Genomic DNA, 24,520 nt, shown 5'->3' with positions numbered 1-24,520 from the left:
TGTACAATGAGGAAAAAAATGAACTTAAATGATTTTAGCAAATGGCTGCAATATAACGGAGTGAAAAATTTAAGGGGGTCTGAATACTTTCCTTACCCACTGTACAGTCTTTTCCGGAAAATTTCAGTTTGGAGATCATTTGTGAACAAGACCTGAGTGGGAGTAAAATCTTTCCACGACAGGACCTTTTGAGAAATAACATTAAATCGGTTCTCTCAATTTTCCATGATGAGAAGTTTTAATATTACCAGTAAAAATTCAGTAAATTATCATTATGATGCTATATGTAAACAAAGCACAGGATTACCGTACGAGTACTTACAAAGTCTGGATGCACTGACAGTGTTTTTGTGTTCCACTGCAATGGTCACAAAAATACAATTATAAATACATTTTTGGAAAAATACTTTATTTAAAAAATTATTTATATAAAAAATTATTTATATATATATATATATATATATATATATATATATATATATATATATATATATATATATATATATATATATATATATAAAATTAATTTTAAATGACCTTCTATTAATGCAATACAGCAGGTGTGCAAAATTCAGTCCCTACCCTGCTCCAACACACATGTATGTAGTTTTCAAATCCATTAGAACCACTGGTTTACATGGCTAGTTTTGCATTAAGTGATAGAAAAACAAACAAAAGAAAAGAAAACATAATGAGTTAATCTCTGTAAAAATAAAAATATTTATTCTGTTTATTTATTCAGTTTATTTATAAAGCACATTTAAAATCAACTTTGGTTGCCAAAGTGCTGTACATAAAATAGACAAAGTAAAATAAGAACGAGACCGGTAAAAATGATTAAAAGCATGACAGAAAAAAATAAAGATCATTATATTCCATAAATGCTGGGTATCTTATTTTTAATTAATAAAATACTTTTGTTTTTTGACAGGTTGGTAAGGAGTATTCTTATCCTGAACTGGAGGTGATCGCTTCGTCTCCACAGTTTGTGTTTGAGACCGAGAGTTTCAGTGCTCTCACCACGATACTAAACCAGCTAAGGGAAAAAATATTCTCCATTGAAGGTACTGGGCAACAGTAGAGAACTTACATCTAAATAAGTCTCAATAAAGGATATTCTAAACGCTTTCTCTCTTGTTGAGAATTAGGTATGACTGTATTTGTGCTGGAACAGGTGAATTTGTATCTGCACTGGTGTTTTGGCAAGAATGTCTCGGTTACATATGGTAACCCTCGTTCCCTGAGGGAGGGAATGGCGAAGTACGTCGTGACCGACTGATAGGAATCTCGCTAGAGAGTGAAACTACTATCTACTTAGAGTGAAACTAAAACGAGCCAATACATATTTGTGGGCAATCATTTACATCAGCTGTTCAGCCACGCAGCGCGGGTATATAATGATCAGAAGGTGCAATTGCACTTCAGTTTTTTGCTGAGGAGTCGAGCCGGTGAGCTGGCTGCCCCGGCGGGTCGCAGCAGATGTGGCGAAGGGACGTATGTCTCCGTTCCCTACCTCAGGGAACGAGGGTTACCATATGTAACCGCGACGTTCCCTTATCGGTCGTACATCGACGTACGTCGTGACCGACTGATAGGAATCCCTACCAAAGTGCCACAGCTGCTGCACACCATCCAGCGCCCTGAGCAAGCCTCTACACCTTCTTACCTGGAAGGACGATAGGAGAGGGCTTACACAGAGTATATCTGTCACTGTTGCTCCGCAATAACCCAAGGAGCCGCGCACCTAGAGCGCCGAGCAAGCGCTGGGTTGCCGTGACAATCCGCACTGCAAAAAAAATATCTCACCATCATCAAGTCCGTCTGTGATTACATAAAGAAACAGAAAAAACTGAGACAGACTAAATTCAGAAGAACTGCGGGAACGTCTCCAAGATGCTTGAAGAAACCTTCCTGCAAAGCTGCAGTACTGTGAAAAGTACTGACACTTGTGTTAAAATGCTGTAAAGTGAGAATGCTTTCAAAAATAAAACCACAAATTGAATTTATTTATGATTTAACTTCTATTAACTAATTCAAATCAATATATGGTGTAACGACCCTTTGCGTTTAAAACGGCTTTTGTCCAGGTACACTTAGTTTTTATGGTAGCTTTGCAGGAAGGTTTCTTCAAGCATCTTGGAGACGTTCCCGCAGTTCTTCTGGATTTAGTCTGTCTCAGTTTTTTCTGTTTCTTCATGTAATCACAGACGGACTCGATGATGGTGAGATCAGATTATACTGGCTGTTTTCAGACTCCTTGTGCATACACAAATCTCACTGGATTATTGCAATTAATGGGGCAATTAATGGGGGGGGGGGGGGGGTATATTAACATGCCTAAGACTTTTGCACAGTACTGTGTATATATATATATATATATATATATGTATATATAATACAGTATAAATGGTATATATACATAATTAATGGTGGTGCCATTAATTATGTCCACCACTGTATAGTGTATATATATATATATATATATATATATATATACAGTGGTGGACATAATTAATGGCACCCCTGGTAAATATGATAAAAAATGTCTGTAAAAAATAAATCTGCATTGTTTATCCTTTTGATCTTTCATTCAAAAAATTCGCAAAAATCTAACCTTTCATTGAAGTAAAAGAATTGAAAGTGGGGGTAAATCACATTATAAAATAAATGTTTTTCTCCAAAACACATCGGCCACAATTATTGGCACCCCTAGAATTTTTTACGAGTAAAATATCTCTGAAGTATATTCCCATTAATATTTACCTTTTTTTAGCACACCAGGGTGACTAGGAACATGAAATTGTCTAGCTATGACTTGTTTCACAGGAGTTTAAATATGACGAATACACAAAGGCCAAATTCCCTTAATCATCCATCACAATGAGTAAAACCAAAAAATATAGTTCCTGATGTGCATCAAAAGATTGTTGAGCATCACAAAATAGAAAGTGGCTGTAAGAAAATAGCTAAAGAATTGAAAATCCCCATTTTGACCATCAGGGCAATAATTATGAAGTTCCAATCAACTAAAGATGTTACGAATCTGCCAGGAAGAGGACGCGTGTCTATATTGTCTTGATGCACGCTGAGGAGGAAAGTTTGAGTGGCCAAAGACTCTCCAAGGATCACAGATGGAGAGTTGCAGAGATTACTTGAGTCTTGGGGGTCAGAAAGCGTAAAAAAAATATCAAACAACCCCTACATCACCACATGTTGTTTGGGAGGGTTTCAAGAAAAATCCTCCTCCAAAAATAAACTCCAGCATATTCAGTTGTCAGACATGACTGGAACTTCAAAAGGGACTGGATTCTGTGGTCAGATGAAACAAAAAAAAAAGGACTTTTTGGCAGAAAACCCACCAGATGTGTTTGGTGCAAACAGGGATAAAAAGTACCCCATACCTACGGTTAAATATACTGCTGGATCTTATATGTTGTGGGCCTATTTTTTTTTGCTGGAGGTCCTGGACATCTTGTTCAGATACATGGTATTATGGATTCTAGCAAATACCAACAGATAAAAAATCAAAACCTGACTGCCTCTGCTAGAAATCTTATAATGGACCGTGGTTGGATCTTCCATCAGGACAACAGTTCAAAACAAACATCAAAATCAACACAAAAATGGGTAACTGAGCACAAAATTAAGCTTCTGCCATGACCGTCCCAGTCCCCTAAACTGAACACTATAGAAAATGAGTGGGCTGAACTGAACAGAAGAAGCACCAACATGAACTTGTGAATCTGAAGGATCTGGAGAGATTCTGCATGGAGGAATGTTCTCTGATCTCTTGTCAGTTATTCTCCAAACTCATCAGGCATTATAGAAGAAAACTCAGATCTGTTATCTTGGCAAAAGGAGGTTGCAAAAAGTATTTAATAACAGGGAGCCAATAATTATGGCCAGTGTGTTTTGGAGAAAAGCATTTATTTTATAATGTGATTTACCCCCACTTTCAATTCTTTTACTTCAATGAAAGGTTAGATTTTTGCTGACAATCTGCCTTCAACAGCACCTTAATTTGGGTTTTGTCGTATGTGCAGCGCAACAGAGGCTGTACTGGAATGTAGCAAATTTATGTTGTAATGTGCCATTATTAATTCAAAAACGCTTGACTTTAATAATCTGTTACCTATTTAAGCATCATGAATGGTAAAACAAAAACGCTTTTGGTCCAACATGAGTTAACAGCATGAGGCTATAATTGTTATCGTCTAAACGCATATTAATAAAAAATGACAGACAGTGAATAACAGGTTTATAGCGCTGAGATTCAAACTCAGCTCATGCTAATGCAAATCCTCATTGATGTAACATTTTTCTATTGCAATGTTTTATGTTGAAATGTTTTCATTATTTATTAAAGAAAATAATGCTAATCATAACAAACTAATGTAAGCCTACACTGTTAAATCTAATTAGTTGGACTAACTTAAAAAAAACATGCAAACCGATTGCCTTAAAAAAAACAAGTAAAGTGAAATAGGAATAGTATGTGGTACTGACAAATGCTTAGTTAGTATAGTTCACTTACACAAGAGTTCTAGTAACTAAAAAAGAACTGTAGAGAGTACTTGATAATTTACTTTAAATAAAATATAATTGTTACCATTGTTGTGTTTTGCAGGCTGAATGTTGAAGTCTGTGTGACTCAAGTATGATCATTTGCAAGATTGTCACAAATATAGAGGGATTATATAAACCCAATTAAAAGTTTCACAAGGTTCTTAGGACAAGTGCTAGCAACAAAATTCTAAAAGATCATTAATTGACATAAAATATAGTTATGTTATACATCATTCATTCATATATATATATACACTTCTCCTCCTTTGAAACCGAATAACTGATTTCTTGTTGCAATCGCTGCATCAATGGGAAGAGAATTACAATAGTATAAATGAAGTTCCAAGTGCCCAACCAAAGGGATCACTAATCGCCATAATAGTGACTAAAAACATTTTAGGAAAATCAACATCAATTTATGAAGATAGCTGTGCGATGCTCTCTCAAATTTTTCAGTTGTATTAAAATTACAACATTCAAGATGACTTTGGGAAATGAGTGAATGCAAACAGAGAAAAATAACTGCAGAAGTGGAGGAAATGAGTGAAAAGTCCATTAAGATTTACCCCGCCTCAAAAACCACACTCAAACCAATCAATTAATCTTAACTTGGGTTTTCTTAGTAAACAAAACATAGTATGTGAATAGTGCAGATTACTAGATTTTTACAATTAAGTTAAGACATTAAGTAAAGTTAACTAAAAAGTGTTAGTTAGAATCACTGTTGGATTTTACTTGACATGCATAGCCTTTCTAAATTATAGAAAAACTGGGCACACAATATTAACGTTTAGCCTACTTTGCTTAAATTTGATGCAATAATAGAAGCCTACATTTGTTTCAGTTCTAAATTTGTCATGTAATTTCAGTACTATGATTATGAATTCATTTAACTGCAATGTTTCACTTGAATTTATCGGCTACCACAGCTCTCAATGAGCCACGGCAGATTACGTAACTGACCCCTTTCAAAGTCTGTGATTATATCGCCACTTAGCGGTAAAAGGCAGCAAATACACATCTCCAATTTTTCTGTGTCGGTAAAAGTATTATTCTGGGTGCGTTTCCCAAAAGCATCGTTAGCCAGCTATGGTTGTAAGTTCTGTCGTTATCAGCATAGTTCAATGAGTCTTTGTTTCCCGAAACCATCATTCTAACGAACATTCGCAAACAGCAATGCAAAGTTGTGTGGTTGGAATGACAGCTTTTGACCTGTGGTTAGAAGCATAGTTTCTTGTTTGCATGACGTGTGGACTTAATAAATCCTTGTCCTTGTAAATCCAAAATAAGCAAGCTGATATTCATTACAATCTATATCTTTTATTTAGAATACATTCAAATGTCATTACGTCTTTAGTTTGTCAAGATATTTAAAGCAACGTGCTCAACCACATAAGAACGAGAATATGCTTGAATCTGGAAATAAAGCAAAATAACTGAGAAAGATGAGAAATAGTCCTCAAATGCCATGTTCGTAATTTATAGCAAAACATCTAGCATTAATTCGATCTCAAACAGATTCATTAAAGAAAGTTATTACTCCACTACCTGCGTGACACCATTACCAACATGGTTGAACGACCAATTTGCGACAGTACGGTTTTGGGAAACAGTCCTGACTGGCTAGTTGATTTCTTCAACAATGCATCGTACTATGGTAGTGAACCAGCGAGTTACGTCGTTGTACGGGAAACACACCTCTGGTTGACTACCAACTGTAGATCTGGGAATAACTGGTTTGTTTTTCCATTTTTGACAGTCTCTGCACAGATGTTGTTGTTTACAGATAGCCTCCCATTCTCTCAGTCTCCAAAAGTTTCTTTTGATCTCTCTGAAGACTCTTTTAGGTCCTGGATGGCAGAGTTTTCTATCATAGTCTCGGATCAGTAACTTTGTAACCCAGGGATGTGGGTCAAGGACTACAGGGTGTATAACTGATAACTCTAGTCCTTTAGCTTGATATAAACAGCCACTACTTGATAAGATGGCAATATTGGTCGAATTTGGGGCGAAAGAGCAAGAAGTCAACTAGTGGAATGTACAGGTTTACTAGCTTTAACAATTGGAACTCATCAGGAAAAATGTTTAATTTAGATTTCTGCAGGATATGGCATTCTGTGGTTTGGTAGTCTGTTGCCGATGGTGATCCTGTATCTTTTAGACCCTGAACTGTGGCCTCTACAAACTAGGTAGGTCAGGAACAACCAATTCTGTCATAAAGCCACAGAAGATTCCTTTGTGCTGCTCTTTTTTGTTTTGTTGTCAGGAGATTATAAGGGAGAAGTGATAGGCCATGCTGATTCAGACTTAAGTAGGAATGATGGTCCTTGGTTCCATCTGTTGAGCACTGATAGATCAGAAAGAGTTTTATATTGGGTGAGGTCATCTGCTGGATTTCTGCTGGAATCCACATATCGCCAGGTACATTCTGCAGTTAGCTCTTTTGAGTGAAATACTTGCTAGTGTAGGGTGTTCCCTTTCAAAAGCTGCACTTAATACTGCACACTTTTTGTGTGACCAGCTGTGACATATGTGTGTAACTCGTGTGTGTAACTTCGAACTTTTACCATCATTGTAGAGTAGGCAAATGGCCTGTGCTATCGATCAATGGGTGCTTTGGTCAGCTCAGAGAGGCATCTGTGGCTGAACCTCACAGGCATCAAAGGCCTCATTTACACTGCAGGTCTTGATGTCTTATTCTGATTTGTTGCCTGCATCCAGTTTTTTAGACCGTCCGTTTACACGTTCTTTCAAATGTGACCCACATCCGATTCATGTGTTTACACTTGCCATACTATCTGAAACATCGCACATGCTTAAAGGGTTAAATTCTCTTGCACAGATGGACGAACACGAAATATGCTTGATGCTAGCTTTGTGATATATGCAACATTTGCCAAACATCACAATGATTTTGAGGCGGAGGAGGAAAATGGCCATCATTGCAGCCTGTGCATATGCTTCAGTTATTGTGTTCGAGAGAGATCTCAGGACTGGTGGGACCATATTGTGGCAGGCTTTAACGAGGAGCAGTGGGTCCAATTTTTTAGGATGAGCAAGCCGACCTTTGATATGTTGTGTCAACGTTTGTCCACATTCATCTCCTATGACGACACAACATTTTGTCGGGCCATCCGTCCCTTTGCAGATGCGTGTCGGGGTTGCTCTCATCATTAAACCGCGGTTGATAGCCTAATGCCTCAGAAAATCCTATCTGCCTGTTTGATGACAGTCGCTTTGGCACATATCTGATTTGTATATCCAATTTATTTCCACATATGAATGAGGCCTGAAACTGATCTCGAAATATCCGAATGCATGCGTTTTTTTCCTGTTTACACGGTCATAGAACATCATAGAATCTGTGCCACATAAAAAAATCGGAATTGGGCCACATTTCACTGACAATGTAAATGAGGCCAAAGACAGGGACAGAGTGTTCCTGCTTGATGCCCCGATCTCATCTTATGGCCTGTTCGGTGACTCGGTTAATACAGTTGTCGGTTTGCAAAAAATTCATAAATGATTAGCAAGGGATATACTAACTTTTTATGTATGTTTTGTAAATTCTGTTACAAGTCATTTATAAGTGATTAGTAAATGATTTACAAAACATGACTATGCGTTCATAAATGATTAATAAGTGATGTGTTAAATGTTTTTTGTTTTTTTTTATTCAGTTGTAAGTCATTTACAATTGATTAGTTAATGATTAACTAATCATTTACAAAACATGAATATGCTTTTCATAAATGTTTAATAAATTGTTACTTTTTTTGTATGTAGCAATTAGAGGGTACAGAAAGTGTCTGTATCTTAGAGAGCAGGGTGGCCGATGGCCGATATAAAGCCGATATTTTTATATATATATTTATTTTAATCAATATTTAATAAATTAGAAATAAATTAGAAAACAAATCTTTAAAATAAACATGCTTTTATACTTTAGATGGCAACTTCTTGAATCTGCAATCCTATTACAGTATTTTTCACAAAGTAATTGTTTAGAAAATATGTGAATAAAAAGAAAGTAAACAGGGCACTCAGTAATCTGGTAATTTCATGCTGGTAATCATATTTTTTCAATAAAGACAAGGTAACGCTAATTTTACGTTCAGCACAGTGAAACCGACATGAATATGACACAGTTGGCAACTGGATATATCACAGATATGAATATGACACAGTTGGCAACTGGTTATATATCAGCATATTTTAAAATTAAGGATTTAAAGTGTTTCGATCGCGTCTCCTGTGAAGCTGATCTTCTGTTCGCATTCACTCACTTTGCACGGACCGACCATCACTTGCAGACAGTAATGCACACTTCACAAGATATCACAGCTGGATTCGATTAAATCTGCAAGGTTTGTGAAATTAAATGTTTATTAGATATTCAGAGATTTGTTTAAATGACGTAGATGCGCATTTGCTGAATGTTGACGGCAAATGAGAAAGTATTTTAGCCTGATTGTTTGCCTTTTCTGTTACAAATAAAATAAAAGCAAACGCTTTACTTTACTTACTTCGCATACCATTTACTTTCTTTGTTTACCAGTTCTGTCTAACAAAGTATTAGATATGACTGACAGAGATCGTAAATTAATGAAGAGACGGAGAATGTGAGTGAGCGCTGTGTGATCTGAGAAGTTGCCGTTCTCTTCTGGCGCTGGTGTTCTCAGCGCTGCCTGTCAAAATAAAAGTCCCGCTTCCAACACATCAGCCAATCAGAAAAACTTATCGGCCAATGCCGATATTTCAAAAATGCCAAATATCGGCCGATATATCGGCCTTGGCGATATATCGGTCGACCACTATTTGTAACAGGTAAGAAAAATCTACTAATGATGTGTAACACATTTACAAGTGAGGAATAGTTTACACTTTAGATTAGGGGATGCAGAAAGTGTTGTAAATGATTTATTCATGCGTTTACACATCATCTATGACAGGTGTTGAACACTGTAGTGTGTACTGCAGTGTAAGTGCAGTCTCTAACCACTGTGCACCTGATGTGAGCAAAACATACAAAAAAAAGTTACATAATTTATTAAACATTTATGAAACACAGTCATGTTTTGTAAATGATTAGTTAATCATTAACTAATCAATTGTAAATTACTTATAACTAAATCTACAAAACATACATAAAATAATTAACATATCACTCATTAATCATTTATAAATGCATATTCATGTTTTGTAAATGATTAATCACTTGTAAATGACATGTAACAGAATTTACAAAACATACATAAAATGTTAGCATATCACTTGCTAATCATTTATGAATGTTTTTGTAAAAGATTAGTTAATCATTAACTAACCACTTATAAATGACTTACAACTGAACGTTATCATAAAGTGTTACCCAGTTGTCAGCAGGTTTCGGGAGGTGAAGAAACATTTGTGCAATTCCTTCCTTGCTGCATACTGGGGGGGAGGGCTGCTGGCCTTGCCCCAGTCCATCTGTAAGACATGAGGCACAAAAACAAGAGTGTAGCAGGTCTTTCTCCCCCTCGTCAAGACTGGGGACCATCTAACCGCCCTCAGCGGCCTCCAAAAAGGTCAGACCTCAGACCTCTCTTCTGGTCAAAGGGGCTATAGAATGTTCCCCTTCCAGAGAGCGAGTCAGGCTTCCTGGTTCCCAAGAAAGATGGGGGGTTGCGTCTGATTTTAGACTTGAGGAGGCTTGAAGGGAGAAGTGGTTGTATATTGCAGGTAATGCAGATCTAGTTAACTACCAGATTCTGGACAGCTTCAGTTCTGGACTTCCTGCAGGAATAAATTATCAGCAGGCACATGCCCCGCCACTCTCAGGGTTTATATGACTATTTTATCGGCTTGCCACGCCTTGATTGATGGGGTTCCATTTGGGAAACATTCTCTGAAAGGACACTCTGTTCTGGAGGGAGTTTGTACAAAAGTCGAGCCAGTGTCTCCTTCAGTTGCTAATGTCTTATGGAATCCTACTAGGGTTTGGATTTGAAGAGTAAAGTGTTAGAAGCCTACAGTGTTTCCAAGCTAAATATCTGATGCATCCATAATGGCACATTTTTGCTCAGAGCAAGTTGGTGAGGGTGGCCAAACCTTTCCGTGAGTGCTGCCAGGGTATCTGAGTAGGGAGTGGATGAATTTATAAAGGAATCAGCTATGAGACAAGCATCTGTTAACTGCTTAAAGATGAAGATGAGCTACCAAAACCTGGTATTTGAATAGCTCTGTAGCTTCATCAGGTACAGTAGGTTATCCAAGGCTAGGTTAAAACGGCAAATTCACGAGGGTCTCGATGTGTAAAATCTGGAATGGCTGGCTGTGGACCTCTATAAATCAGCTGTCTTGTAGGAATAGTCTGCATCTCTGAAAGGTTAGCTGGTGCTACATGCTGCTGACTTTAGGAAGATGTAAGAGGTGTTGAGATAATACAAGCTCTCCTTTCTCTCATTGGTTGCCATGTGACCTGGGTAACTCTGTGAGAGTCAACAGTGCCTGAGGGAATCTGAGCAGCTGCGTTATCTGGAACAAATGCATTTGATTAATGCTGAAGGAGATGCATGCTGTGCATGATCTTTGTTCTTATGTGGAGAAAGGTGGCATGGTAGGTGGCATCTAGGGGCTGTTGTAGTCGCTTATTGTTGTAGTGTTGGATGTCAGAAATTGAGGTGCATTAAATTGAGGGCTGCATTCTACACTGGACTAATTATGTCAGAGGATCAGAGTGCAGAGTATCAAGTTTAAGGAGTACGCCTAGATGTCCAGTTCATTAACCAGTTTACTAATAAAAGTGAGGGCTTTGTTTGTCTCTCTCACATTTTACTGATCTGTGGTATGCCAAGGCTTTAAAGCCAGGCGTGATGTCTAAAGAATCATATGATGCAACAGTCCTTTCTCTTTTGATAAATACTAAATGCATGTGGATGGGCCATAGAAATATCTCTGTCCTCATCATCCTTCTGAAAGTCATCTGACCCAGGGGATGCTATGTTGCCTGAGGCAGGAGGACATTAGCTCTAGGCAGCCCAGCATACTGCAACTCAAAATATTATAAGTAAGCTGGTTGATGAACTGGTCGTGCTCCTTGAACTTGATACTCTGCACTCTGATCCTTTAAAGTCCCTGTGAACCGGAAGTTGCAAACTACTTTTCTCCAGTGTTGTGACGTATTTCCAAGTGAAACGGAATATTGAATACAGGGCGGGGTTTTACTTTAGCGCACATCCTCTCCATCTCTTGCTCATAGCAGACTAACGGTTTGAGGGGAGTGGTTAAGGCGTTTTCAAACCAAGCCGTCAAACTGACATCATCAGAGAAGGAATGCCATTCCAGACCTGAAGTAACTTTTCAGATTTTGATTAAAGATTACCGTGACAAACAATTTTTTGCTGTGTATTAACTTGCACAGATTAATTGTTCACCACAAGACTAGTAATATGCGCTAACAAAGTAAATAGGGTCAATTTTGATTTCATGATTCACACCAATAATATTCTCTCTCTCTGTTGCTGTAGGAACTGACACAGGGAATTTCAGCACTTTTCAGATGGAATTATCACAGGGCGGCTTCAGTGTGGCCCTCTCTGAGGTCAGCAACATTTCACTATATTTTAAAAATGTTTTCTGTTAATTAAAACGATTATTTATTTTAACATAAATAGTAGACCCTGCTGAAAAATTCAGCATTAACTATCATGAATTCCATTTTGGTCAAGGCTGGTTAGAACTGGTAGTAAGCTGGTAGTACTGGAAAGCATTTTTTGTCTTTGTCAAGTCAAGTCACCTTCATTTATAAAGCACTTTATACAATACATATTGTTTCAAAGCAGCTTTACATTTAATTAGATTATCGTCAAGTTATCTAAAATAGAAGCAAATAAAGTGAGAGGCTATACATGTATTTTAATGCTCTGGTATTTGCAGATATTTAAATATGGCCATCTTTAAGCATGATTCTTTGGATTTATATGAACACTTTTCAATAAGATTCCATTTGTAACATTATCTAAGGTTAATAAATGTTGTAGAAGTATTGTTCATTGTTAGTTTGTTAATTTCAACATTTACTAATACATTTGTACATTTTTATTTTATCTGTTAACTTTAGTTAATGAACACTTGTATTGCTTAAATAATTGCATAATGCATATAGTTCATGATATAGTTCAAGCTAGCTAATACATTCTTGTTAACAAATGGGACTTGCAAAGTGTTACCTATGAAATGTACGTACGTTTCTAGGTTATAGCTAAAGAAACACATGACCTGTAATATTTTAATGTTTAAATTATTTTCTGTAGAATGTGTTCTGTTGAACTTTTAATTTTAATATATTCATATTTATATATTTATTTCATTTAGCACGTTTCAGTTTAGCACTGTTTTACTTGGAGTGTTATGTTTGTTTTTTATCCAGTATCTATTTTAAAAACTATCGGTTGATTAATCGGTTATCAGCAAGTTATCAACAAGTTATCAACCTAGTTATCGGTATTGGTAAAATCACCTATCGTTCGACCTCTATTTATTAACTTAGAGGCCGCTTGCATATAACGTTTTCAATTGAAAACTTTAATGTGTCTCTTTGTACTTTTGTCAGTTAAATAAAGGTTAAAGAGAATTAACAAATCACAGATTCTTGACTTTATTACATTTTACTTTTCTGGATTTGGCATTGTACATAGAACAACAATAATTATAAATAATAAATAAAAATAATGTGGACAGAGCTCAAGAATCTTATTTGAATGATCCCTAAGGTAGCCCCCTAAGCTGAATTTTGTTTCTGGTACAAGGTGTTTTTCCTGCTTTAACTAGCTTGACCAAGATGGTCTACCAGCCTTACCCCCCGCACTCTTAAAAATAAAGGTTCTTGATTGGTTTCTATGGTTCTAAGATTCACATCCATGGACCTTTTCCACTGCACAAAATGTTATTTACAGTGGAAATGGGTTCTTTAGATGATTAAAATATTATTCACACTAAAAAAAAATAGTTCTTTTAAGAAAGGTTCACTGAAAGGTTATTTTGGAACCCAAAATGGCATCACTGTGAAAACCCCCTTTTGGAAGCTTTATTTTCAGGGGGGTGCTTTCCTAGTTATGCGATAAAAAACATATATATATATAAATGAAGTTTAATTTGTCTTTACTATAGGGTTTGAGGATGTTTGGAGCGGTTGGAGCATACTCCTGGTCAGGAGGAATAGTGCAGGATTTCACTCATCAAATGATGAATTCTTCATTCATTAATGCCACAAATACAGAGGAGGACATTAGAGATTCATATCTGGGTAAGCGACCATTCACATTGTCTGTTAGTTGGCTTATTTTTTATTTTATTTTTATCATCACTTTACAGGTTACTATTGCACAAACTTTAAATCCTCATATTCATGCAGCGCTCTGATGTTATATGTTAAACTTTTGTGAGTAACTAGCCTTGCACAGTAGTGCTAAGGATATACATGGTACCTGCAATATATCAACTGCAGAAAATGTAAAAATCTATTTGAAAGTTACTGTAGGGGGAGAGAGGTGGGAATGTGTGAATTTAAGATTTAGGGTATGTTTATACGACAACAAAATGCTTAAAACTGAGAAGTTTTTCCATTGAGTTTTCTGCGTACAGATGACCATTGTCAGAATGATCCTCATTCACACGGATCCGTGAAACGTCTAAAAACGCTGTATTCTGCTGCCGGGCCAATAGATGGCAATGGAACACTATAGATTGAACATGTAATACGCATTTGCATGACATCATCGTCTTCAGAGATTCGCGTTTTTGTTGTTTACATGGAGACCGTTTTTAAAAACTTGTACTTTGAAACCCGTTTTCAAAAGTTTGCATTTTCAGGCACCCAAAATGCCGTTATCGTGTAAATGAACGGCCAAAACACATAAAAAGTTTTATGTTTTTAGTTGAAAAGCCCCTAAATCCCTTGTTACTGACATTGTCATTTGTCAAGCATTGTCAAGCTTTACTATAGCACTTTATTCAATACAGGTTGTTTCAAAGCAGCTTCACAGTAATAAACATTCAGTCTTGCAAACTTCATCAAATTAAAGTTCATACAGATTTAAATTCTGCTGTAAAGCAGCTCTACAGAAGAAACTACCCTGCTTTGAATTAGCAGTTCCATGTTGGTCCAGGTTTGTTTATGCTGTTAGAGCTGGTAAATGGCTGGTTCCAGCTGGTAGACCTAGCTGGTCATGCTGTTCTCAAGGAAAACTGAGCTGGTGTCACTGGTCCACCAGCACTTCTGCTTCCCATTCTGGGGAGCAGCAAACCAGCAACCAGCATTCCATGCTGGTCCCAGCTTGCTAAACATCCTTTATGCTGATATGCTGTTTTGCTGACATGCTTCTTGCATGTGTGTCTGTTATGAGTCAGAGAGCTCATTCTCTCTAGAGCTGTCAATCATATTATGTGATCATAACTCCTGCCCTTTCGAATGACAATGTTATGTTCATTTCTTCGTTCTGAGTTCCGCACGGTCCTGCACATAAACAACTGAGAGAAACGTTTGTACAAACATGAAGCCAAATAAATATATTATTATGACGATAATAAAGAATAAGAAATACTTACATGAGAAATGCTATGCAGGTGTATTGTTCAGTGTATTGTAAAACACTACAAATAATGCACGTCTGCCCATTATTTAATCAAAATCCAGGGGCGGTGCCGTTTACGTATGGCAGAGTATGGCAGTTTCCATACCCTGGCATTCAGACAAAATGGGAAATAAACAGCTCATGATGATGCTTTTTAACCCTTGTGTGGTGTTCATATTTTTGTTACTCAGCCAGTGTTCGTGGGTCTGGTGGACCCGCTGCATTTTTGGGTTTTTAATTCAACAAAATCAAAAATGTTATGTTAAAATACTCAACAGATGTTTACTTCATCCCAATTACAAGTAATATAAACAGCAGATATGGTTAATATTTTCTCTTTACCTTTGTTAATCACATTTTAGAATTGCAACCTCGTGTGGGAATGGCAGGAGTAGAAACACAAAACTCACTCTTGCACTCTTTCACACTTACACACAATCTCTCTCTCACATGCACGCACACACACACTCATGCACACACATACACACACCCACAACACACACACACAGACACACACACAGACACACACAAAACACCCCCCCCCCACACACACACACACATACATACACACACACACATTCACTTGGATATGTGGTTTACGGGGACTCTCCATAGGTGTAATGGTTTTTCTAATGTACAAACTGTATAATCTATCCCCCTACACTAACCCTACCCCTAAACCTACCAATCACAGAAAACTTTTGGCATTTTTTGAATTTCAAAAAACACCATTTAGTATGTTTTAGTATGAGGACACAGATGTCGTCATAAACCATGTTTACGTTGTAACACCCATGTCATTATACACATTTGTGTCCTCATAAACCATATACAAGAACATACACACACTAACAGCAGGCCCTGACAGGAGGAGGACAGAGTAAAGGTACACAGGACCTACAATTTCCACACTTTTATTAGCCCCGGGTCCAGTGGACCCGAACATCCTGTGTGTAATATAAATGTGTTGGGGGGGTGTACAGTGTGTTTTCATTGAAAATGTGTTCTGATATATATTCCTCACAGAAAATGAGCCAAGGCCAATGAGTCTCAGTTTGAAAAAATAATCAATTGTATCATTTTTCTTTTGATAAAAAATGAAAACGGGTCCAACAGACCCGAACACCATACAAGGGTTAAAGATCAGGGCTTGACATTAAGCCCTTTCATGTGCTTGCCACAAGCGAACAAGCGTTCATGTCGAGCCCTGTAGATAATCCAAATATTTTTTGGATATATAGACACACACACATATATATATATATATATATATATATATATATATATATATATATATGTATATACATATACATATGTATCTATATATCCAAAAAATATTTGGATTATCTACAGGGCTCGACATGAATGCTTGTTCGCTTGTCCGGGGGACAAGTGGATTTTTTTTTATGTACGGTGTAATAATTGAGTATTCAGATGTCTGACATACATACATATATATATACTGTGTATACTGTGTATGTATACAGTGAGGAAAATAAGTATTTGAACACCCTGCTATTTTGCAAGTTCTCCCACTTGGAAATCATGGAGGGGTCTGAAATTGTTATCGTAGGTGCATGTCCACTGTGAGAGACATAATCTAAAAAAAAAAAAAAAAATCCAGAAATCACAATGTATGATTTTTTAACTATTTATTTGTATGATACAGCTGCAAATAAGTATTTGAACACCTGAGAAAATCAATGTTAATATTTGGTACAGCAGCCTTTGTTTGCAATTACAGAGGTCAAACGTTTCCTGTAGTTTTTCACCAGGTTTGCACACACTGCAGGAGGGATTTTGGCCCACTCCTCCACACAGATCTTCTCTAGATCAGTCAGGTTTCTGGGTTGTCGCTGAGAAACACGGAGTTTGAGCTCCCTCCAAAGATTCTCTATTGGGTTTAGGTCTGGAGACTGGCTAGGCCACGCCAGAACCTTGATATGCTTCTTACAGAGCCACTCCTTGGTTATCCTGGCTGTGTGCTTCGGGTCATTGTCATGTTGGAAGACCCAGCCTCGACCCATCTTCAATGCTCTAACTGAGGGAAGGAGGTTGTTCCCCAGAATCTCGCAATACATGGCCCCGGTCATCCTCTCCTTAATACAGTGCAGTCGCCCTGTCCCATGTGCAGAAAAACACCCCCAAAGCATGATGCTACCACCCCCATGCTTCACAGTAGGGATGGTGTTCTTGGGATGGTACTCATCATTCTTCTTCCTCCAAACACGTTTAGTGGAATTATGACCAAAAAGTTCTATTTTGGTCTCATCTGACCACATGACTTTCTCCCATGACTCCTCTGGATCATCCAAATGGTCATTGGCAAACTTAAGACGGGCCTTGACATGTGCTGGTTTAAGCAGGGGAACCTTCCGTGCCATGCATGATTTCAAACCATGACGTCTTAGTGTATTACCAACAGTAACCTTGGAAACGGTGGTCCCAGCTCTTTTCAGGTCATTGACCAGCTCCTCCCGTGTCGTTCTGGGCTGATTTCTCACCTTTCTTAGGATCATTGACACCCCATGAGGTGAGATCTTGCATGGAGCCCCAGGCCAAGGGAGATTGACAGTCATGTTTAGCTTCTTCCATTTTCTAATGATTGCTCCAACAGTGGACCTTTTTTCACCAAGCTGCTTGGCAATTTCCCCGTAGCCCTTTCCAGCCTTGTGGAGGTGTACAATTTTGTCTCTAGTGTCTTTGGACAGCTCTTTGGTCTTGGCCATGTTAGTAGTTGGATTCTTACTGATTGTATGGGGTGGACAGGTGTCTTTATGCAGCTAACGACCTGAAACAGGTGCATCTAATTTAGGATAATAAATGGAGTGGAGGTGGACATTTTAAAGGCAGACTAACAGGTCTTTGAGGGTCAGAATTCTAGCTGATAGACAGGTGTTCAAATACTTATTTGCAGCTGTATCATACAAATAAATAGTTAAAAAATCATATATTGTGATTTCTGGATTTTTTTTTTTAGATTATGTCTCTCACAGTGGACATGCACCTACGATGACAATTTCAGACCCCTCCATGATTTCCAAGTGGGAGAACTTGCAAAATAGCAGGGTGTTCAAATACTTATTTTCCTCACTGTATGTATGTCAGACATCTGAATACTCAATTTTGATCAGGGGAATACACGTTTTAATTTAAACTGTTTTTGTACAAGTGATTTGCCGTTACACGTTACACGCATGTTTGCCGTTAACTAACATGCTGCTTCCTTGTAGCTTAAACACACACGCATATATAAACAGTAGCTTACATACAGATCGCACGCACAGTCACTGTCCTGTGATGTATAGCATATATGTAGTTCTGTTTTGAAGTAATTTAAACCCACTTCACTATTGGTAAAGAGACACCACGATGACCGGCAGGACAAAATCATACATGCATTCGTTCTCACTAATGCATTCAAATACATGTAATCTTACCGTTCCAATTCATCGGTATCTTATTTAGAACAAGTAATGTAACGACCCATAGACAGATAACTGATGAAAATAAACTGTTATGTTGAAGTTTGGAGACGTATGTGTAGAATTATATGTCAGGATAAGCAAAATTAAAATTAAGACAAAGAAAAGAAAAAATAATTTCTAAAAATAAATGTTTTCATGGCAAAAGTTTAGTGATACTTGTGGCTTACACAACTCGTTGTGTAAATCCGGGAAGAACGGTAGAGACCGGTGTGGAGGCTGTGCGTGGTGTTGCAGGAAGCGCTCGTCGAGTTTGCTTCTAACGCACGCTTCCTGCCTCTCTTGTGGCCAACAAATATCCAGTTTGGACACAGCCTGCGTTATAACCTCCAAAAGCTCATCATAACTGGGTGCAGACTGGTTAGACTGTTGTGTCTCATCTAGATCCCCCTCCACAATGCTGAGCACGTCTACTTCCTCGGAATCAGACAGCTGCAGCACCGGGTCTACATCCCGAACGGGAGAAGCCGCGGGGCGGGCTTCCGAACGGGGGATAGGGGAATCTGAGCTTTCAGATGAGGATTGGGAAAGTGCCTCGCAGTCCCGATCCCCTCTGAAAGCTCTCTTTGCGAGCCCCACGATCTAAGCCGACCTGAACCGCGGGGAGTGCGCATCTGGCCGTCCTCGGAAAACAAAGCCAGGCGGGAACGCAGCACTCTTATTGAAAGAGACTCGCAGTGGCCGCAAACAGCCCCCTCGAGGGCTGCCTGGGCGTGCTGCATTCCCATACAAGACACACACATCTCGTGTGTGTCCCCAGCCGTAATATAACAAGGGCATGGGAACACACACTTTTTAAACTGCTCACTTGCCATGATACAGAATATATATGTAACAGACAAAACAACACCAAATAGGACGAACTGATTTTCACACACACAGAGCGCTTGCTGAATAGCAAAAAGCTGACTTTGCTGTGTGACGGCGTGCTTTTGTACACATCCGTATATGCCGTCACATGCTACGTCATCACGCAACGCCAATAAGATTGGTTTAGTTTTCATTCATTAATTCAGACGTGCTACGCTGAAGGGCGTTCCCATAGTGTCGTCACCGACGCAGTGTCTCGTTCCCTCGAAAGGGAACAAGAAGGGTGGTGGTGTGGCTTTGTAGGTGGACAAGAAATTTAATTACAGGATGGTGGAAAAAATGTATACAGTGGTGGATGATTTACTTGATATGAATGTGTTACAATAGAAGTATCTAGAGAAAAAAAGAAAAATGTTATTGTAAGTTGCATCTATAGATCACCAGGTTCTAATATTGATTTATTTAAGGATTGGATGGAGGAAAAATTTACAAAAACAAATCAGAAAGTCATGTTTATCTGTGGTGACTTCAACATTGATTTTCTAAATCCAAATAAGCACAATATGACGGAGGATTTTATTAATACAGTGTATAGTCTGGGCTTTTTCCCCAAAATTACCAGACCCAGTAGGATTACTTCCCACTGTGTAACACTAATTGATAATATTTTTTACAAATGATATAGATAACAATACAGTGAGTGGATTATTAATAAATGATATTAGTGATCACCTACCAGTTTTTACAGTTTACAACAGCAATTACACATCTAAAAAAAGCAATAAACCTCTATTCAGATGGGTCAGAACAGAAGAGTCTATGGTTGCATTTAAAGATGATTTGCTTTCACAAGACTGGGAAATAATATATAAGGAAAAAGATATTGATAAAGTATATGGTGAATTCCTAAGAATATTTAAATTATTATATGATAAGAATTGTCCGACAATAAAATATTGCGGAATACAAAAATATAGTGATAGACCGTGGATTTCAAAAAGATTACAAAATGCCTGTAAAAAGAAAAATACACTTTATAAATACATAAATACATATTATGAGAACTTATAGTAATCTATTAGATAATAATAAAAAATAATATTAAGGGAATATGGAATATACTAAACAGTATTATGAGAAGGGGCACGAGACAGTCTAATTATCCCCAGTATTTCATTGATAATGAAAAGAACATTAATAATTTGGAGGATGTGGTCAATAACTTTAATAAATATTTTGTAAATGTCGGACGAGATTTAGCTGAAAAAATTCCTATTACACAGATAATCGATAATAGATACAATGATCTTATTGAAAGAAATCAATGTTCGCTGTTTCTTAAAGCAGTAGAAGGAAAAGAAATAATAGATATTGTTAAAAAATGCAAAACTAAAGGATCCAAGGATTGCAACGAAATAGATATGAAGATAGTAAAAAATGTAATTGAGGGGATCTCAAAACCATTAACTTACATTTTTAATTTGTCATTTCAAACTGGTCAATTTCCAACAAAAATGAAAACAGCAAAAGTCATACCTCTGTACAAAACTGGAGACAAACACCACTTCACAAATTACAGGCCTGTCTCTCATACTGCCACAATTTTCAAAAATTCTAGAAAAACTCTTCAATGACAGATTGGACAAATTCATTGATAAATACAAATTACTTACTGACAGTCAATAGTGGATAGTGCTGAATTGGTTAAGCAGTTATTTAAAAGACAGGAAACAATTTGTGAAGTTGGGAGATTATACATCTGAATGTTTGGATCTTGCTTGAGGTGTCCCCCAGGGGTCAGTATTGGGACCAAAATTACTTATTCTCTACATAAATGGCATATGTAAAGTATCTGAACTACTGAAATTTGTGTTATTTGCTGACGACACAAATATCTTTGGTTCTGGTCAGAATTTACAGCAACTCCTGGACTTAATCACTCTTGAATTCAGAAAAATAAAACAGTGGTTTGACACAAACAAGTTATCATTAAATTTGAGCAAAATGAAATTCATGATATTTGGCAATTGTAATTCAATCAAGCAATTTCAGTTACAGATCGAAAGTGTTAACATAGAAAAGAGTATATGAAGTGAAATTCAGTGATTATAGATGCCAGGATTTGCTGGAAATCTCACATAAAATACATTCAAACAAAACGGCCTAGAGGTATTTCAGTCCTGGCTAAAGCTAAGCACATTCTGGATTACAGATCATTCTACATTTTGTATTGTTTACTGGTGTTACCGTGTTTAAATTATTGTGTAGAGGTTTGAACACATATCAAACACATATCAAAATTCATTGCAATCATTATTTATACTTCAAAAAAGAGCAATAAGAATAATTCATATACTGGATATTTGGAACATACCAACTCATTATTTCTACAGTCTAAAGCATTAAAACTACTTGATCTGGTTGAATTTCATACAGCTATAATTATGTTCAAGACTAGAAACAATTTATTAGATATTTTAAAGAAGGTTGGTAATTAAACAGTTGCTGGTCCCCATTGACTTACATAGTATTTTTTTTTCCTACTATGGAAGTCAATGGTCAGTCATTTGGTTACCGACTTTCTTCAAAATATCTTCTTTTGTATTCAGCAGAAGAAAGGAAGTCATACAGGTTTGGAACAACTTGAGAAAGAGTAAATGATGACAGCATTTTCATTTTTGGGTGAACTATCCCTTTAAATATAGCAGTAGGGGTATAAAGGGGTAGGAGTACATAAGTTTTACTTCTTCCTACTCCTTTTTGTACATGTAAATAGAGGTTTCTTTTTAAGTACTGGAAAGTATGTTTTTATTATAAAGTATAGTTTTATTTTGTTGTTTATATGTTTTTTTTATTTTATTTTTTTTATTGTATTTACATGTTCAAAATAAAAGATTTCAAATCAAATAAAAAAAATCACATTTCTAATATTTAAATGTCCTCCAAAAATTCCTCTTGGTTTTCTGTAGGGTCCCAAAAGTCCCAAAAAGAACAAGTTCTGACGTTGTTTAGAGAAAACACAAGCTTGATGTATTTTACCGTTAGATACTTTCTCAAGGCTGTAGATGTTATTAGAGCAAAACTGGGTAGCTGCCATGGTATCCATTGCTTTGGCTCCAAGTTTTGTTTCTCGCAATGCACGACTGCAATCCAGATTTCCAATCAATTTCTCCCTCACTCGATATAGCCGGATCCATACAACAAGCCAAGCCATCCCGGGAATGCTCCACCATGTCACCAGTTTGGGGTTCTGGAGAGAACATGGGCACGGAGTGGTAGTGGTAGGACTGTATGATTCAGATACTCGTAGAAGGTGACGGCAGTTTCTTAAATAGGTCTTACTATGAGACTGGACAAGTATCAACTCTCGGTGTGAGCTGGGATGGTACCATGGGGATCATCCCCAGACCTCGGGACAGTAGACATTGCTCTGGAGAAGGCATGCCATCCCTGGGTGTGTTGCGCAGGTTGTGCAAGGCTGAATTGTTATAGGGGCCCAGTAAATAACACCAAAAAAGGCACAGTGAATACAAAAAGTTTAAAGTATAAATTAATATTCATTAAAACTTGAAAAATCCTACCCCAAAAATATAACATTAATGGAAAAATTAAACAAAAAAAATAAGGAAAAATTCTTATCTAAAAACATCCAAATTAGATTTAAATCAATAATCAAAAATACCAACAAAAAACCTGCAGCACTAAGGCCACACTCTCCACTGCAGCAACCAACACAGACTAACTAAAGCCCTATTCGCACGGGATTAGTATTACCTAGGGACCTCCGGTAATTTGTAATAATCACAGAGGTCGTCTGTGATTTTTATCCCGTGCGAATCTGCCATGTCTGTAAAAATGTCTGTAAAAATTCCCCCGAAAATTACCTACCGTATTTCCGCCAACACAGGGGTCCTCTGATAATACCAGTCCCGTGCGAATCCCCATGTCTGTGATTTGGGCTGTTTTTCTGTGAGCCTATCGTTTCCTAAAGAACGTAATAACCATTATGGGCCATTTAACAGTCCATTTTACGTCTGTATTAAAACTATATTAACAATATAATCTCTCGATATGCTCTACTCCAATCCGATTATAGTTTTTCTCCAATAAAAACTATGAAGTACTGCAAAAGAGAAAACAAACTACTACTACGGACGTGATCCGGAAGCTCAACTCGGACCGTTGTCATGGAAACGTCAAATTAAGTATTTTGGAGCAGCATGGAAGCTCTTTTGGAAAGTTTGTGCGCTTTTAGGCTGACGCTTTTGACACTTTTTGTGGTAGTGTAACTTCTGTATCGTGGAGCATTTCTTTGTCTCACACGGCCTCTAAAGACGTCCATCCTGTAAGTATCTCAAGAAATCAAAGTGTGAAAGAGTAAAAATGATATAAAATGAAATAAACCAAATAAAATGAATAGAAAAACAAGCCTATCGCGACGTTTCGGTATTTATAATACCTTCTTCAGGCATATTTGTTGTAAATATGGACAAAGATTAAAAGAAAAAGAAGATATATATTTATACAATAATATGATATTCTATAATATATATAATATATTTCTCTAATAAATTGGTTTTAAATAAGTTCTTTTTTTGAATTGCAACACTGCAGCGCGATCTTCGTTTCAGCACGTTCAGCTAGTGAAGTGTGAATGGGTGGGCGCACGCTGTAAAGTCCGTAAACTCGAGGGAATTACGAACATTTATTTGCCTGTGTGAATGAGCCACCAAAAACACAGACGTCAGGGGGTAATTTCTTAATTACAGAGGTCCAGGGGTAATACTAATCCCGTGCGAATAGGGCTAAAGACAAGCACATTTATACTGGCACCATTACCCCATGGGGATGGACAGACTTACACACAACACATTTTTCCATAAATATAGAGTCTAGAAGAAACATTTTGTCATAATGCTCAAAATAAATAATCTACTCTCTTGTGCAACAAAATACAGTATACAATACATTGAACATGAAATAACAGAAGCAACTTGGCTGTGTTGTCCTTGAAACAGTCATGCTCAATTAATAAACAGTTGAGAA

General features: G+C 37.2%; 1 protein-coding gene across 4 annotated transcripts in view; it reads left to right on the top strand.

Moving 5' to 3' along the window:
• Positions 1-24,520, top strand: part of LOC311082458 (integrin alpha-X-like) — a 176,126-nt gene that overhangs the window by 45,992 nt on the left and 105,614 nt on the right. For all 4 annotated transcript variants that reach the window (XM_084113304.1, XM_084113305.1, XM_084113303.1 and 1 more), the window contains exons 9-11: positions 932-1,064; positions 12,075-12,148; positions 13,717-13,852. In XM_084113304.1, coding sequence (XP_083969430.1) covers positions 932-1,064; positions 12,075-12,148; positions 13,717-13,852 — 343 coding nt within the window. The remainder of the gene's footprint in view (positions 1-931; positions 1,065-12,074; positions 12,149-13,716; positions 13,853-24,520) is intronic.

This window comes from Abramis brama, assembly GCF_963993115.1.
Source record: "Abramis brama genome assembly, chromosome: 5".
Lineage (NCBI taxonomy): Eukaryota > Metazoa > Chordata > Actinopteri > Cypriniformes > Leuciscidae > Abramis > Abramis brama.
This window is presented reverse-complemented; position numbering and strand designations above follow the sequence as displayed.